General features: G+C 42.2%; 1 protein-coding gene across 3 annotated transcripts in view; it reads right to left on the reverse strand.

The window, feature by feature from the left end:
- Nucleotides 1-17,755, reverse strand: part of LOC112216784 (copine-8) — a 116,450-nt gene that overhangs the window by 24,483 nt on the left and 74,212 nt on the right. For all 3 annotated transcript variants that reach the window (XM_042300065.1, XM_042300064.1, XM_042300063.1), the window contains 5 exons: nt 11,612-11,675; nt 11,152-11,255; nt 10,179-10,283; nt 8,818-8,859; nt 6,193-6,268 (listed from right to left, as the gene is read on the reverse strand). In XM_042300065.1, coding sequence (XP_042155999.1) covers nt 6,193-6,268; nt 8,818-8,859; nt 10,179-10,283; nt 11,152-11,255; nt 11,612-11,675 — 391 coding nt within the window. The remainder of the gene's footprint in view (nt 1-6,192; nt 6,269-8,817; nt 8,860-10,178; nt 10,284-11,151; nt 11,256-11,611; nt 11,676-17,755) is intronic.

Genomic DNA, 17,755 nt, shown 5'->3' on the forward strand with positions numbered 1-17,755 from the left:
ACATAATTTGAGTCAATTGGAGGTTCATCTGAGGATGTATGTCAAGACCTAGCTTCAAACTCAGTGCCTCTTTGCTTGACATCATGGGGAAATCCAAAGAAATCAGCCAAGATTTCAGAAAAAACACAAGTCTGGTTCATCCTTGGGAGCAATTTCCAACCACCAGAAGGTACCACGTTCATCTGTACAAACAATAGTACGGAAGTATAGACACCATGGGACCACGCAGCTGTCATACGTCTAAGGAAGGAGACGCGTTCTGTCTCCTAGAGATGAACGTACTTTGTTGCGAAAAGTGCTCATCAATCCCAGAACAACAGCAAAGGACCTTGTGAAGATGCTGGAGGAAACAGGTACAAAAGTATCTACATCCACAGTAAAAAAAAAGAGTCCTATATCGACATAACATGAAAGGCCGCTCAGCAAGGAAGAACCCAGTCCTCCAAAACCGCCATAAAAAAGCCGGACTACGGTTTGCAACTGCACATGAGGACAAAGATCGTACTTTTTGGAGAATTTTCCTCTGGTCTGATGAAACAAAAATACAACTGTTTGGTCATAACGATCGTCGTTATGTTTGGAGGAAAAAGGGGGAGGCTTGCAAGCTGAAGAACACCATCCCAACCTTGAAGCACGGGGGTGGCAGCATCATGTTGTGAGGGTGCTTTGCTGCAGGAGGGACTGGTGCACTTCACAAAATAGATGGCATCATGAGGGGGGGGGATATGTGGATATATTGAAGCAACATCAAGACATCAGTCAGGAAGTAAAGCTTGGTCGCAAATGGATCTTCCATTTTTATTTGTTTTTTAACAAATTTTCCTTTATGTAACCAGGCAAGTCAGTTAAGAACAAATTCTTATTTTCAATGACGGCCAAGGAACAGTGAGTTAAACTGCCTGTTCAGGGGCAGAACGACAGATTTCTACCTTGTCAGCTCAGGGGTTTGAACTTGCAACCTTCCGGTTACTAGTCCAACGCTCTAACCACTAGGCTACCCTGCCACCCCTTCCATATGGACAATGACCCAAGCATACTTCCAAAGTTGTGGCAAAATGGCTTAAGGACAATAAAGTCAAGGTAATGGAGTGGCCATCACAAAGCCCTGACCTCAATCCTATAGAAAATGTGTGGGCAGAACTGAAAAAGTGTGTGCGAGCAAGGAGGCCTACAAACCTGACTCAGTTACACCAGCTCTGTCAGGAGGAATGGGCCAAAATTCACCCTACGCATTGTGGGAAGCTTGTGGAAGGCTACCCAAAACGTTTGACCCAAGATAAACAATTTAAAGGCAATACTAATTGAGTGTATGTAAACTTCTGACCCACTGGGAATGGGATGAAAGAAATATAAGCTGAAATCACTCTCTCTACTATTATTCTGACATTTCACATTCTTAAAATAAAGTGGTGATCCTAACTGACCTAAAACTGGGAATCTTTACTTGGATTAAATGTCAAGAATTGTGAAAAACTGAGTATAAATGTATTTGGCTAAGGTGTATGTAAACTGTACTGTATATATGAAAACTGTATATATGCAGCTCTGTAGAAGCATGTAGTCAGATGTCTCTCCTGTTTGCAGTTACTATTCACACATTGTTTTTCAATTAAAAAGCCTGACTTAATGCATCAGCAGTCACAGTATTGTGGAAATTGTTTTTATGGCTTCATTTTTTATTAATATCAATGAGTATGTATAACAAATAGTTGTTATAGAATTAATAGACATTTATTCGTATTGACCCTGTGAATGGCATTTGACTGGTCAGTTCATTCAGCATCTTCATGAATGACAACACCACGCAGGTTACACAGGGTAGCACAGATTCAAAGTATTTTGTCCATTTTTGGTGAGAGGTTGATTGGCACTGTCTGTGAGATGATTGGCTGGAATTGTTCATTTGACCTTCCTCTCGTGTAGCAGATCACGGATTGTGAAGCCCCGGGTCAGCCATGACCTCATCACTTGGACAGAGGTACTCCAGGATCCGATGTTATATATTTGTCGCTACATCTACCTCCATATGCAGAGGAGATGAACAAATCTAGAGCACAAAGTGCAATGGCCACCAGATACTTGATAGTGTTCTGGGCGAAGTAATGGCTGAACGACTCTCCCCTTGAATCCCGATTCTTGCACTTCTGTAAAACAGTTTCTGAGCAGTCAATAATGCAGGTTGATCCTGAGTAGTAGTCCTTAAAAAATTGTAGCATTGTAGCACGGATGGTCTCCCTTGGCAACCACGGAATATACTCTCTCAGATTCTCTTCCATCATGTCAATCCAATAACTAATCTCTCGACTGACAATCCTCTGGGAAACACCAAACCTTCCTGTTAGGTACCTTCCTGTTAGGTACTGCTGCAGCAAGTTGAGTGTCATCAGGAGTTGGTCTGTCAGGTCTAACTGAAAGCTGCCTTTGTAGATGGGTAGAAGATGTTCCGCCAGGGTAGAAAAGGCAGCAAGAGACAAGCCTGTATGCAGTGGACAGAGTGCTTCGTTCCTCAGCAGGGTTTTGAGGAGAGGTGCTGCTGGGCACTGTGTCCCTGCCTCACAGGTAGTGGGCTTTACATGATCACCTGAGTTGTAGTTGTGATCACTTAGAGACGGGTCTTCCCATTTGGGCATCCTTCTCTGAAGGCATATCCATTCCTTCTATTTGTGTTGGCTAATCCCCATTTTCAATTTGGTGAACACTTGAGCCTGTTGTGTCATCTGTTAAGAAATCAGTATGGCTTGTTAAACAAGTCAAATGGACAATTCATAACAAAAAAAACCATACTGCATGGACGCTCCTAATGATATTGAATAATCATAATAATTAAGTATATATAAAATGGGAATTTCTTATTGAGTTGTAGAGGAAATACATTGTGCTATTATGAGACTGTGCTTAGATACAAGAGCAAAAGAGACTAAATGAGAGCAGGCAAAGTGCTCAAGCATTTGGCTTACCCGTCACTGATGACTGCCTGACCAACCCACAACACTTCTTCACAAGTGGCGCATCGTAGCCAAGCCAAGGGGGATGCAGGTCGTATGAGGCTCCAAAGGTACGTTCAGATCGACGTAGAGGTTGGTGTTCAAAAATATTGCTGTTCTAAAAATGTCCTCCTCTACATCCAATTTTGGTGACAGCCTCGTACTGAACATACAATGCTTGTCATGTGGATTTTAGGACTTTGCGTGGTTCTGTCAGTGTAAACCCATCAAGCTCTCAACACAGCTGGTGTGTTTACATACATATTCAATCTCACCCCATCCCAGTCTGCTGTCCCCACATGCTTCACAATGGCCACCATTGTTCCCGTACCCAAGAAGGCAACGGTAACTGAACTAAATGACTATCGCCCAATAGCACTCACTTCTGTCATCATGAAGTGCTTTGAGAGACTAGTCAAGGATCATTTCACCTCCACCTTACCTGTCACCCTAGATGCACTTCAATTTGCGTACCGCCCCAATAGGTCCACAGACGATGCAATCGCCATCACACTGCACACTGCCCTATCCTATCTGGACAAGAGGAATACCTATGTAAGAATGCTGTTCATTGACTACAGCTCAGCATTCAACACCATAGTACCCTCCAAGGTCATCATCAAGCATGAGGCCCTGGGTCTGAACCCCACCCTGTGAAATTGGGTCCTGGACTTCTTGACGCCCCAGGTGGTGAAGGTAGGAAACAAAATCCCCAATTCACTGATCCTCAACACTGGGGCCCCACAAGGGTGCGTGCTCAGCCCCCTCCTGTACTCCCTGTTCACGCATGACTGCATTGCCACGCACGCCTCCAACACAATCATCAAGTTTGCAGACGACACAACAGTAGTAGGCCTGATTACCAACAATGACGAGACAGCCTATAGGGAGGAGGTGAGGGCACTCGAAGTGTGGTGTCAGGAAAACACCTCTCACTCAACATCAAAAAAACAAAGAAAATGATCGTGGACTTTAGGAAAAAGCAGAGGGAGCAACCCCATCCACATCGACGGGACAGCAGTGGAGAAGGTGGAATGTTAAGTTCCTCAGTGTACACATCACAGACAAACTGAAATGGTCCACCCACACAGAGAGTGTGGTGAAGGCGCAACAGCGCCTCTTCAACCTCAGGAGGCTGAATAAATTGTTTCAAATAAAATCAAAGTTTATTTGTCACCTTACAGTGAAATGCTCTAACCAATAGTGCAAAAAAAGGTATTAGGTGAACAATAGGTAAAGAATAGGTAAAGAAATAAAACAACAGTAAAAAGACAGGCTATATACAGTAGCGAGGCTATAAAATTAGCGAGGCTACATACAGACACCGGTTAGTCAGGTTTGTCACCTAAAACCCTCAAACTTTTACAGATGCACAATTGAGAGCATCCTGTCGGGCTCCATCACCGCCTGGTATGGCAACTGCACAGCCCATAACCGCAGGGCTCTCCAGAGAGTGGTGTGGTCTGCACAACACATCACCGGGGGCAAACTACCTGCCCTCCTGGACACCTTCATCACCCGATGTCACAGGAAGGCCAAAAAGATCATCAAGGACAAAAACCACCTGAGCCACTGCCTGTTCACCCCGCTATTATCCAGAAGGCGAGGTCAGTACAGGTGCATCAAAGCTGGGACCGAGAGACTGAAAAATAGCTTCTATCTCAAGGCCATCAGACTGTTTAACAGCCATCACTAACACAGAGAGGCTGATGCCTACATAGACTTGAAATCATTGGCCACTTTAATAAATAGATCACTAGTCACGTTAACAATGCCACTTTAATCATGGTTACATATCTTGCATTACTCATCTCATATGTATATACTGTATTTTATACCATCTATTGCATCTTGCCTATGCTGCTCGGCCATTACTCATCCATATATTTATATATTCTTATTCCATTCCTTTACTTAGATTGTGTGTATTAGGTCGCTTTTGTGGAATTGTTAGATTACTTGTTAGATATTGCTGCACTGTCAAAACTAGAAGCACAAGCATTTCACTACACTAACATCTGCTAACCATGTGTATGTGACCAATGCAATTTGATTTGCTTTAAAAGTACCACTTTTGCATGCGCTAGCGTCACGGGAACATTGCTGGAAATAGAAACACAATTGAAACTAACTCGCCACCATCACTGTAACGTTCCAGAATAAGGCGAATAAAGGAAGAGGGTGCTATTTGGGACACAGCCCAATTTACACAGGATTTACAACCCTCTGCATCCTTGGTGGAGATTGGAGGGAATAAGTAAGGAAGGGCACATTTGCCTTTGAAAGGGAGACTAGCTGTTTTATTGCATCTGGCTTGTAAAATAAAATGGATATTATCGCACCCTCCATGGTTGTGCATGCACGCCCATAACAAACACACAGACAAGGACAGTGGCACTTGGTTTTCCTTGTGTTGTGTTCAGTAACTACTCTGGCAAGAGTAGATGTCACATCAAGTCAACAGATAGACAGAGAGGACCAGGGAGACAGGAGCTTCTCACAAGCGGCGTGTGTGTTTCACAAGTAAAGGAGAAGATGGTGATCGTTGGGCACGATGAACAACCATAAGCAGTGTGTGTGTGTGTGTACAACAGATCGGCCCCATCCTGGGTAGTGGGTGATGACTGTTAACAGCTGGACAGATGGTTAAGGGAAGAAGGAACACAAACACACAGACAGCAGTGATGTGGAACCTCCTCTCTTAAATTGTACAATTTACAGTGAATGGAAAAAAACTAACCAGAGAATATGTGAGGACCCAAGAGCTGTGACTTGGGAAATGATAGATTCTCATGTCCCAGTGCCAGCATCTGGAATGACAACACACAATCACAGTGTGTGTCTGTGTGTCTTCCTTCTCCCATTAGACAAACACCAACTACTTAAAATAAGGGTCCCCCTGTGTGGTTCCCACTCAGAATATTGTTTGTTAATGAACAACTGTTCAGTCTTATCTTAGGAGACGGAGTGTGGAGGCTGGCCATCCATCAACATTTCCTCACTTTACGTCAAACTCCGTTAATTAAAATTCCAGGAGAAATGCCATGACGAATCGCTCCAGAGGAGATTTACTAAATGTGCTTCTGTGTGGGTGAGTGACGTTAAGAGAATAGAGATAAATAATATCCCATTCCACCAAGCACACATACATATATAAACATGACGCATGCACACATGTAGACACACACAGAGACAGACACAGACTTACCTCATACACATTGAACTGGGACTGGCCTCTGGATAGCTCTCTGTAGCTGGTAGTGAACTCTCCTATGAAGTCATGGCTTAGGACACAACGCACAAAACAATCATTAGTATAATCATAGCATTTCAAATACACAACTCACACATTATAAAGTCAACCCCTCTCCAGATAGTCTAGTGTAGGGGTACGCGCAATGCCTTCGGGGGTACACCAAATAAAAATGTAATTCACATTTTTTTGTAAAGAAATAGATGATTATATATTTTGTTTTTGCTTCACATTTTCAAACAGTACATTTATATTTTCCAACGGGGCTATACATTTGGGTGAGTTTTTTTCGCTCCCCTCGCCTAAGTAGCCTCGTTTTACTGCCAAAGATAAAATGAAACCATCTAGGTGTTCAGCTAAATAACACCACAGGTCAAATACAGGTCAAATACAGGTCAAATAATTAACGTTCAATCACATTAACCGTTACTCTCTTTCAGAAAACAGACATTTAGAAACGAAACATGACAATTTGAAAAATACGCCACAAGAGTTTTTTGAGCGAAAATAAAGACGACTTTCGAGTAGTAAGACATGAAAGCAACAGATACCATTCATATGAAGGGGCTAAAAGCATCTTATATGGTAAGCTACTGAGTGGCTAGTACAGGCAATCCCCATACTATTGTGGAGGACTTAATTCTTCCTGCTGCCGCGGAAATGGCTGTGACCAATGCTGGGGGAAAAGGCCAAAAACCATACAGACAATTGCCTTCATCAAACAACACTGTTTCACGACGCATCAGTGACATGGCAGGAGATGTTTAAAAACAATTACTGCTTCGCATACAAGCCAGTGAATTATATGCGTTACAGCTAGATGAGTCAATAGAGGTGGCAGGCCTGGCACAGCTCCTGGTATGTCTTTTACGCTTATGGGGGGGTCAATTAAGAAAGGATATTTTTAAAGAACTGGACAGCTTTGTGACATCAAATGAACTTTGGTGGTCAAAATGAGTTGGTATCTGTACTCATGGTGCAAACGCCATGACAGGGAGACATAGTGGAGTAGTAGTAGTGGAGTTGGGTACACTGCAGCATCCACAGAGAGGCTCTTGCTGAGGTTTACAAATATTTTTTAAAACTTTTTTAAATTTTTTATTAACTTCTTGGATATAGGGGGCGCTCTTTTAATTTATGGATAAAAAAACGTGCCCGTTTTAAGCGCAATATTTTGTCAAGAAAAGATGCTCGACTATGCATATAATTGGCAGCTTTGGAAAGACAACACTCTAAGGTTTCCAAAACTGCACAGATATTATCTGTGAGTGCCACAGAACTCATGCTACAGGCGAAACCAAGATGAAACTTCAACCAGGAAATGGGCAGAATTTTTGAAGCTCTGTTTTCCATTGTCTCCTTATATGGCTGTGAATGTGCCGGGAATGAGCCTGCCCTTTCTATCGTTTCTCCAAGGTGTCTGACGCTAAATGCTGCGCTAGCTGTTACACAAATGCTTGTTTTCCTATGGTTGAGAAGCATATTTTGAAAATCTAAGATGACAGTGTTGTTAACAAAAGGCTAAGCTTGAGAGCTAGCATATTAATTTCATTTCATTTGCGATTTTCATGAATAGTTAACGTTGTGTTATGCTAATGAGCTGCGGGGATATTTACACTCCTGGATACAGGTCTTTTTCGTAGCTAAACGTGACGCACCAAACGGAGCGATTTCTCCTAAACAAATAATCTTTCAGGAAAAACTGAGCATTTGCTATCTAACTGAGAGTCTCCTCATTGAAAACATCTGAAGTTCTTCAGAGGTAAATGATTTTATTTGAATGATTTTCTGGTTTTTGTGAAAATGTTGCCTGCTGATGCTAACGCTAAATGCTATGCTAGCTGTGCTAGCTGTTACACAAATGCTTGTTTTGCTATGGTTGAGAAGCATATTTTGAAAATCTAAGATGACAGTGTTGTTAACAAAAGGCTAAGCTTGAGAGCTAGCATATTAATTTCATTTCATTTGCGATTTTCATGAATAGTTAACGTTGCGTTATGGTAATGAGCTTGAGGCTGTGTTCACGATCCCGGATCCGGGATGGCTCGACGCGAGAAGTTAACAGAGTTATGCAACACCCAATTCCCTGTGTGAAAAAGTAATTTCCCCCTTACACTCAATAACTGGTTGTGCCACCTTTAGCTGCAATGACTCCAACCAACCTGCTTTGCTGCCTCAGGACCTGGACAACTGTCTTAAAATAAAGTGAATTTGGAATCAAAGAGATGTTTGGTAACACTTGACAATGCTGACAGGTATAAAAAGGAAATGAGAGAGGGAGTGAGAGTATGGTGTAAAGAAATACCGCCATTGCAATAACCTTGCCCACTAAACCCATAATATGAAATGACGCTCTACTGCTGCTCCGCCCTTGGCCCCGCCTCTATGTTTATAGCCAATCCAATTACCCCACTTCAACAACGACATGTCGACCTGTGTTGAATGAGTCAGCATCCAACACAGCTTCCTTACCTTCTAGAAATATAGATTAGGACTACTTAAAGTGGCATCATTGAAATAACACAGTGATTACATCATGCTAATGAAGGTGCTTTTCAATTAAGATTCAAATGAAATTACCTTCCATCTCTGTCCCAGTCGTAGCATTCTATCTTGATCGTTCTAGTAGGGTGAAAAATAACAATATATTAGAAAAATATTCATTTCATTTTAACAGGCCAATTATGAGCACAAACTATGATCATGACACTGTACATTCCCCCCAAACTAGTTTCAAGATCAAATGTACAGTATACTGAAGGAGGATAGTTTACAGTAATCTATATCATGTCTATATTCGTTTCCAAAATAGCAAACGTTAGAGAGAGAAAAGCACAGCTCTCCGTTGTTAGCGTTCTACCTTATCTCTCATCCCAGACCCCCAGAGACTCGCACTCTCACTGTGTGTGTGTGTGTGCGCGTGCGTGCAAGTGCGTAAATCAATATATATGAGTGTGTGTGTGTAAGCATTCATTTCTGTGCTTCCTTGGCTCCCCACACTCTCTGCACACTGATAACAATGAGCTCTCTCTAACTAACCTCCTAACAACTCAGAGAGAGTCAGGGCCCACCTCTGCTCCAATCAATGCAGCCTGACAAGCTCAGACCATCCATCTGGGGATTTGTGCCTTATCACTGGCAAATAAGCCCGCTGACAACTGGAGATGAATACAAACGCAATCCCTGAGATGGGATTGCAGATCCTATACACACACTCACTCGATATCAAACACACACTCACTCGATATCAAACACACACTCACTCGATATCAAACACACACTCACTCGATATCAAAACACACACTCACTCGATATCAAAACACACACTCACTCGATATCAAAACACACACTCACTCGATATCAAAACACACACTCACTCGATATCAAAACACACACTCACTCGATATCAAAACACACACTCACTCGATATCAAAACACACACTCACTCGATATCAAACACACACTCACTCGATATCAAACTATTGCAGCTTCTTACACCCTGGATTTAAGGGCCAATGCATCTGAGTGTGGACGTGCCACCTGTCTGTCAGACAGGCATATGAATTGACTACTCCACTGAGGGAGAATGATGATTGCAGAGAGGAAGGCTATTCATAAGCAGACCAAGCATTCATTTCTCTGTTCGAGTTCATTATAATAACTTCTATTTGCATTTAATAGGTTCACAGCAACCTTAGCAACCAAGGAATTCCATGCATGCATGGTGATTCTTACAAAATGGAGTCCATCTAAAAAAACTGTTTTCTCCTCTTGCAGATTAGATCCTGTCACCAAATCATTTTTACAAAGCACTCAAATTGTTGAAAAAAAAAGATGATCACCATGGCCCTCACACACTTCCGCAAACCAATAAATGCCAGTCTAAATCTTGCTGGCCAAACTACACACACATGTAGACACACACACACACACACGCTGACCTGTCGTAGTCTCCGTTGCAGAGTGCTCTGACGGGTATCTTGAAGGCCTGCCACACTGGGTTTAGTGTGTTCTTCACCACCTCTGTCTTATGGCAGGTTGTGAACCTGGGAAAACACAGAGACAAGACAAGCCATACACTGATCAATGGATCAGTCAATCACTCAACAATATTCCTTTCACTGTTCCTCTTTATCGCCCTCTATTTCTTCCCACATCCCACACTCTCTTTCTCACTCTCTCTCCCTCTCGCTCTCATTCCCTCAGAGTGTCTGTGCAAAGTTAGTTAGCGACACAGACCATCTTCCTGTGCTTTTCTCCAGATTTCCCTCAAGTTTAAACGTCTCTTTGACCCTCAGCTCCTTCAGATCTTTCTTCCCCTCCAAGAAGATAAATCACACACACTTAGTGATACACACCTCAAAAGATATTGATTCCTCTTTTCCGTACTTTGTCAAAAATATAGAGCGATAAAAAAACAATTCAAATGTCATCATGATGGCCAGCACAAAAAAAATCTCTTTCAGTTCTAAGAGCAATTACCATCAACTGAGGAATACTCAGTATAATCATCATTCACCGCAAGAGTAAATGGTTTTAATGTGAATATAGTGCAGTGTGGAATATGAGTTCAGAGAGCGTCATCATCCATTAACTGATACACACACATAGAGAGAGAGAGATGTTTGACCACTGTACAGAGAGGCCAGTGGGGCAATAGGGAGCTCTCCCTCCAGCCACTGCTCCCGCTAGGTCATCTCCTCTCTGCTCTGCCGGCTGTAACATAGGTGTGTGTGTGTGTGTGTAATAAAGCCTCTCCTCAGAGGAGTAGACCTGCTTATCTGACCCCTCAGATACGTGTTGATGAGAGAGAGAAGACCCTGTAGGCTGTAACACACACACAGTGGAAAGACTGATGGATGGAATAGAAATGGAGGAGATGATCTGAAGAAGGGGTCGGTAAAGGATACTCACGTTCCATCTTCATTGCTGCGGTAGAAGACGAGGAAAGGGTCTGACTTGCCGAAGAAATCTTTCTTGTCCAGTTTATTCCCACAGAACTGCATCATCACCGACTCCTAAAGTAACAGAGAGAGACATTGAGACTGATGAAACTGACAGCACAGCTCACTATTCACTGCAGATACTGGCGAGAGACTTCTGATCGTAGATGCAGACATTCATGCTGATCAGTCAACAGTGACATTACAGGACACGGCAACTCCACTCAGCATCAAGGTGAGAGATATGATAGTAGATCCATGCCAATATAATTGCATGTATATGCCATGGCAAAGTGTTTATTGGTTGATGCTGTCCTTATGTGGGTATGATGTTTGGTTTGGGGAGTTAACAAGGGCAGTCAGCTTTTTTTGGAATGGGATGCAGCCCAAAACTCCCTTTCCCCTCCATATCCCCTGCCATCACTACTCACTCTGCAGTTTCCCATCTCTTCTGCCTTAACAATGATGTTTCCACACTTCTTTCCAGGAAGGCCCCTGTTGAAGACAAAACAGAGACGCCATTCATTGGTACACTAATGGACTATATGGGCAGTAGGGTCTAACGGAAACCCGGTAACGGTGATGTCTGTGAAGGTTCCTCTGTCATAATAAACCTCTCCCATCATGCCATGGAAATCTTGAGGGAGTGTCCCAAAACACCTCGAAAGCCATGCAATACAAGTTGACCTTAGAGAGAGCGAGAGAGCAAGTTTGTACCCCTGTACAGAGAGGCCAGTGTGTGTGTGTGTGTTTGTCTGTGCACCTTCCATTAAGCCTTCCCTGACCCGACGGTCAGCAGAAAGCGAGACACCGTTTATCCAGGTTCCGTCCAACACACTACAACCAACGCACCCAACTTACACAGGCCCCTTTGACAACACATCCACCATCCCTCCAAGAAACAATGTTCAAGTCCTGTCAAATGACAAAATAAACTTTAAAAAACGGAACCACTGAGGCTTAAATTCAGAGAAATAGAGTCATCTTCAAGATGCTGATGACTAGCGCTGTCATAGCACTAGCCAGGTCCACCTTGCAGAAGTGTACGCAGGCAGTCATTTAGGCAGCCTGAAATTGGGGTCGAGGAGCCCAGCCTAAGAGTAATACAAGTCCCCTTTACTTAGCCAGCAAGACTGAAGGAGAGAGCTGATAGACCTACCAAAGGGACATGGATCCGGATGGGTTTTCTGTATCAGTGCTTTACATTGGGAAGAACAGCTATCTGTTTTTAACCCTGAAACCAATAGCCTATCTCTTCTGAAGGATGGGAGTAAAATTGCAAAAGAAGGAAAATGTAAATGTTTCTCTCTCCCCTCCCTCTGACATTTCAACTAGGTAATTTGTGCTGTCCAGTGCTCCCTTCCATTTCCTCCACCATGAAATCGACCCATTCTCCTCATTGCAATTATGTAAGAAACAAAATGAAGACACATTAGGATTATGTTCCATATGGCCAGTGTAGCAAGAGTAATTGTGAGAGGAAAAACTGAACTTCACACTTGGGAGCATTTTCACACTGATCCTAGATCAGGCCTTCACTGATATGGTATATGAACACAGGCCCAGCCACTGTTACAGAGAAGCTTGATTGTGAATGTTCTGTTCTAATCTTAGAATGCCCCCCCAAAAAAGAGAATTTAAAACTAGCAGTTGATTCCCCAGCATATAGTGACAAGTCACGTTAGGAAATCCTGCCGTAGACATGTTAATAACAGGATGACACACACAAATAGGATTCAGACAGTGTTTCACAAGTATTCCACAAGTCCTCTCTCATCCATTAATAGAGTACACTACTTTTGACCAGGGCCCATATGGGTCTGGACAAAAGGAGTGCCTCATTTAGGGAATGGGTGCCATTTGGAACGCACGACAAGCGTTCGCACAATTGCTGCCCGACTAATCAGATCAGTACAATTCAGATCTGCTGCCATAATACGACCCCCATGAACGACACTGAACATCAGCTGAACTGGCTCCTCCCTATGCTTATTACAATAGGAGTGGTTGAATGAAAAAAAAAACGGAAAAATCCCTTTATTCTCTTCGGTCTCCCCCGGTCTTTCTTGCCTTGGTGCCAACACACGCATGCGCAAGCAAGCAGACCAGAGCTGCACCAGAAGACACACGCTGCAGTCTCTTTGTTCGGGTGACTGTGAATGTGTACTGATGAGGGGGCCACACAGTAGGCTAAACAAAGCTCCGTCCCATCACTTCTAATTCAGTGGGTCAGTCAGACTATAGATCAAACAAGTAAACAAGACCATGGCCATCTGAGGACTCGCACACAGAGCTCCTCCTGGGTTGGTTGGCAAGGCCTACTGTACCAACAGGCATTTGGAGGTGGCAGGGATAGGGCCAAATCTATTTAATAATGGGGGAGGCATAGGGTTAGTGCAGGTAAAGCAAGAATGCAGTCCACAAAAAGACAGGTTTCATGAAATGGGGTATCAGCCTACTCAGTGATACCCACAGAACCCAACTATGAAGAGTTTACACAAATATTAGCGTCGAAGCTCTTAATGTGGGACTTTAACTGTGGGGAATCACCTCACTATCCAGCCCATTGTGCATATTGACATTCACATTGCAACGTACATCCTTACCTTTGGATATTGGGTCCGTGAAATGGAATATCAGCCTACTCAGTGACACGCAAAGAACACAACTGTGAAGAGTTTACACAAATATTAGTAAATAATCTTATTGCAGGACTTTGACAGTCACATTAGCTCACCAGTCAACCTACTGTGTGTGTTGACATTCATATTGCAAAATACAGGCTTACCTATGGCCTTGGGTCATCAGCCTTCTCAGTGATACCCACAGAACACAACTGTGACATGTCAAAATGCGGATTTATTGAATTGTACATGTGATCTATATTAAAAGGACACTTTATTTAATATATAACAGGCTTTTACAATTCAATATTTGGTACCCACTAAGTTAGTTTTAACAGTGGTCAAGTAGGCTACTGTGGCTATTTGATCCTAATGTAGGCTTACATTAGGTAAAGCTTTGCTTTATCTTGGCCAGGTCGCAGTTGTAAATGAGAACTTGTTCTCAACTAGCCTACCTGGTTAAATAAAGGTGAAATAAAATGTTTAAATAAAATTACCAGAGTGGCCTACCATAAAAAACAATGGAGAAAATGCATTCCATTTCATTTTCTATCGTTCAGACTACAGTAGCAGCCAATGTACTCCCCCATTGCTAACTACAAATGATCTAGAACTGGGTTAATAACTCACTAGCAAAGGATATGAACAAATGTGCACACGTCGCTACATGCAGCTCTCGCTTTGATCACAAAACAAGTGCATCTGCTCATGCTGTAAAAACAGTACAGTTCAAAGTGAATGGCACAGATCCATATACAGTGGGGCCAAAATACCAGCAACAGTGTGTGAAAACCTTGTGAAGACTTACAGAAAACGTTTGACCTCTGTCATTGCCAACAAAGGGTATATAACAAAGTATTGAGATAAACTTTTGTTATTGACCAAATACTTATTTTCCACCATAATTTGCAAATACATTCATTAAAAATCCTACAATGTTATGTTCTGGATTATTTTTTCTCATTTTGTCTGTCATAGTTCAAGTGTACCAATGATGAAAATTATAGGCCTCTCTCATCTTTTTAAGTGGGAGAACTTGCACAATTGGTGGCTGACTAAATACTTTTTTGCCCCACTGTATGCTGCTGCCCTCAGTGGCCACCTGGGCTGGAATAACACATTATGGCCTTTCTCTTGCATTTCAAAGATCATAGCACAAAAAAATACCCAAAGAGCGGTTGGTTTATTTCTTTGTATTATCTTTTTACCAGATCTATTGTGTTACATTCTCCTACATTCTTTTCACATTTCCACAAACTTCAAAGTGTTTCCTTTCAAATAGTACTAAGAATATGCATTTCCTTGCTTCAGGGCCTGAGTTACAGGCAGTTAGATTTGTGTATGTCATTTTAGGTGAACATTGGGAAAAAAAGGGGCAGATCCTTAAGTGGTTCTAATGGAATATGTGAAAATGAATCATCATAAAACACCTTAAGAAGTAAATGCTCTCACAGTCACATTCACCTCTCTTCTGCTCATAAAAGTATATTCTTTTCTCATCTCCTCTATCCTTCCCCTTCTCTCGCTCTCTCCTTTATCTCGCGTTCTCTTTCGTTCTCCTTCACCACCCCCTCCTTGGTCTGTGTGTATTCAGAATCAACACTTCGAAAACTTCTAATCAAGACACATGGATTTGCAATCAGGGTCAGGAGAGAGAGAAGCAGAATCGTAGCAACCTGTGGCGTTACTGGGGGGGGGGGGGTATTAGCATACGATGCGCCTGCAATTATCTTCCCCTTCCCCCTTGGAGAGACGAGAGGCCTGAAGGGAATAACAATTATCATTAGACAACACATCCTGAGCCAGGGAAATCAATGTACAGTGTGTATTCTATTCTTTTCACCCCCAGTAGAGATACGCAGGTGAGGCCTTGGAAAGGCTGGCATTTTTAACGGAGACAGTTAGCCCTATTCAATATTACAAAGACACTGTCATATTAACACAGTTGAGCTACTTTCCCTGATTCAGCTCAACACAATGAGGGTCTTATTCTCTGGAGACCAGACCCTGCGACAGGATAAAGTGACTAAGGGGGCAGTTGAAATCGGCAAGGGTAATTATATTGAATTCTGCTTATATCAAGCAAACCACAATAAAGTACAAATGCAGAGACTCAGAGGTCAAGATAATTGTGTGCTTTTGAAGTGACAGGATGGCTCGACATCTGTAGCCTACCTCTGCCGCATACAATAGGGGCCTTCTAGCAGTAGTATGGACAAAAATTCAGCAGGAGGCAGACAGGTAGAGGTGCAAATAAGTTTTGGATGTATTTACACAGAGCTGGTGTTTCAAAGATGGCGGTAATACTTACAAATATACAATACCAGTCAAGTTTGGACACACCTACTCATTCCAGGATTTTTCTTTATAGTGAATACATCAAAACTATGAAATAACACATATGGAATCATGTAGTAACCAAAAAAGTGTTAAACAAATCAAAATATGTTTTATATTTTAGATTCTTCAAAGTAGCCAACCTTTACCTTGATGACAGCTTTGCACAGTCCTGGCATTCTCTCAACCAGCTTCATGAGGAATGCTTTTCCAACAGTCTTGAAGGAGTTCCCACATACAGTGAGGGAAAAAAGTATTTCATCCCCTTCTGATTTTGTACGTTTGCCCACTGACAAAGAAATGATCAGTCTATAATTTTAATGGTAGGTTTACTTGAACAGTGAGAGACAGAATTACAACAAAAAAAATCCAGAAAAACGCATGTCAAAAATAACCACTGCGCCACCCGGGAGGCCAAGTCTCTTCTTCTTATTGATGTCCTTTAGTCATGGTTTCTTTGCAGTAATTTGACCATGAAGGCCTGATTTGCGCAGTCTCCTCTGAACAGTTGATGTTGAGATGTGTCTGTTGCTTGAACTCTGAAGCATTTATTTGGGGTGCAATTTCTGAGGCTGGTAACTATCATGAACTTATTCTCAGCAACAGAGGTAACTGGGTCTTCCTTTCCTGTGGCGGTCCTCATGAGAACCAGTTACATCATGATGGTTTTTGCTACTGCAGTTGAAAAAACTTTCAAAGTTCTTGACATTTTCCGTCTTGACTGATCTTCATGTCTTAAAGTAATGATGGACTGTCATCTCTCTTTACTTATTTGTGCTGTTCTTTCCATAATATGGACTTGGTGTTTTACCAAATAGGGCTATCTTCTATATACCACCCCTACCTTATCACAACACAACTGACTGTCTCAATGCATTAAGAAGGAACGAAATGCCACAAATTAACTTTTAACAAGGCACACCTGCTAAATGAAATGCATTCCAGGTGAATACCTCGTGATGCTGGTTGAGGGAATGCCAAGAGTGTGCAAAGCTGTCATCAAGGCAAAGGGTGGCTACTTTGAAGAATCTCAAATATAGAAAACATTTTGATTTATTGAACCATTTTTTGGTTAGTACGTGATTCCATATGTGTTATTTCCTAGTTTTGATGTCTTCACGATTATTCTTCAATGTAGAAAATAGTAAAAAATAAAGAAAACCCTTGAATGAGTAGGTGTGTCAACTTTTGACGGGCACTGTATGTGTGAAATTTGTTTTGATGTCGAATGGACCATTATCATGCACCTATATCGAAATGGGGCAGCAGGAAAAAAATACATGTCATCTATGTACTTAAATAGCAGATGGAGGATGCTTTTCTCGTGGTTCATTTTCATGCCAGCCAGGTAAGCTACCCTCCTGTTGTAAATATAAGCAATGTGCTTAATATTAGGAAAGTTGAGAAATAAATAAATACAGTAGGCCTAGCCAATAGAAAGCTGATGGGATCCTCCTCTTTTTAGTAGAGGCCATCACTTTGTTTTCTCAAGCAATTGCATAGCCTACGGAAATGTTCCGCAACATGAGCTCATGAAGTGTTTGATTTGACTTTCGATTACATTTGCATTGATGTCAGAGTGATTAGAGGGACAATAAAGTGCTGAGTACCATT

Source organism: Oncorhynchus tshawytscha, linkage group LG17 (genome assembly GCF_018296145.1).
Source record: "Oncorhynchus tshawytscha isolate Ot180627B linkage group LG17, Otsh_v2.0, whole genome shotgun sequence".
NCBI lineage: Eukaryota > Metazoa > Chordata > Actinopteri > Salmoniformes > Salmonidae > Oncorhynchus > Oncorhynchus tshawytscha.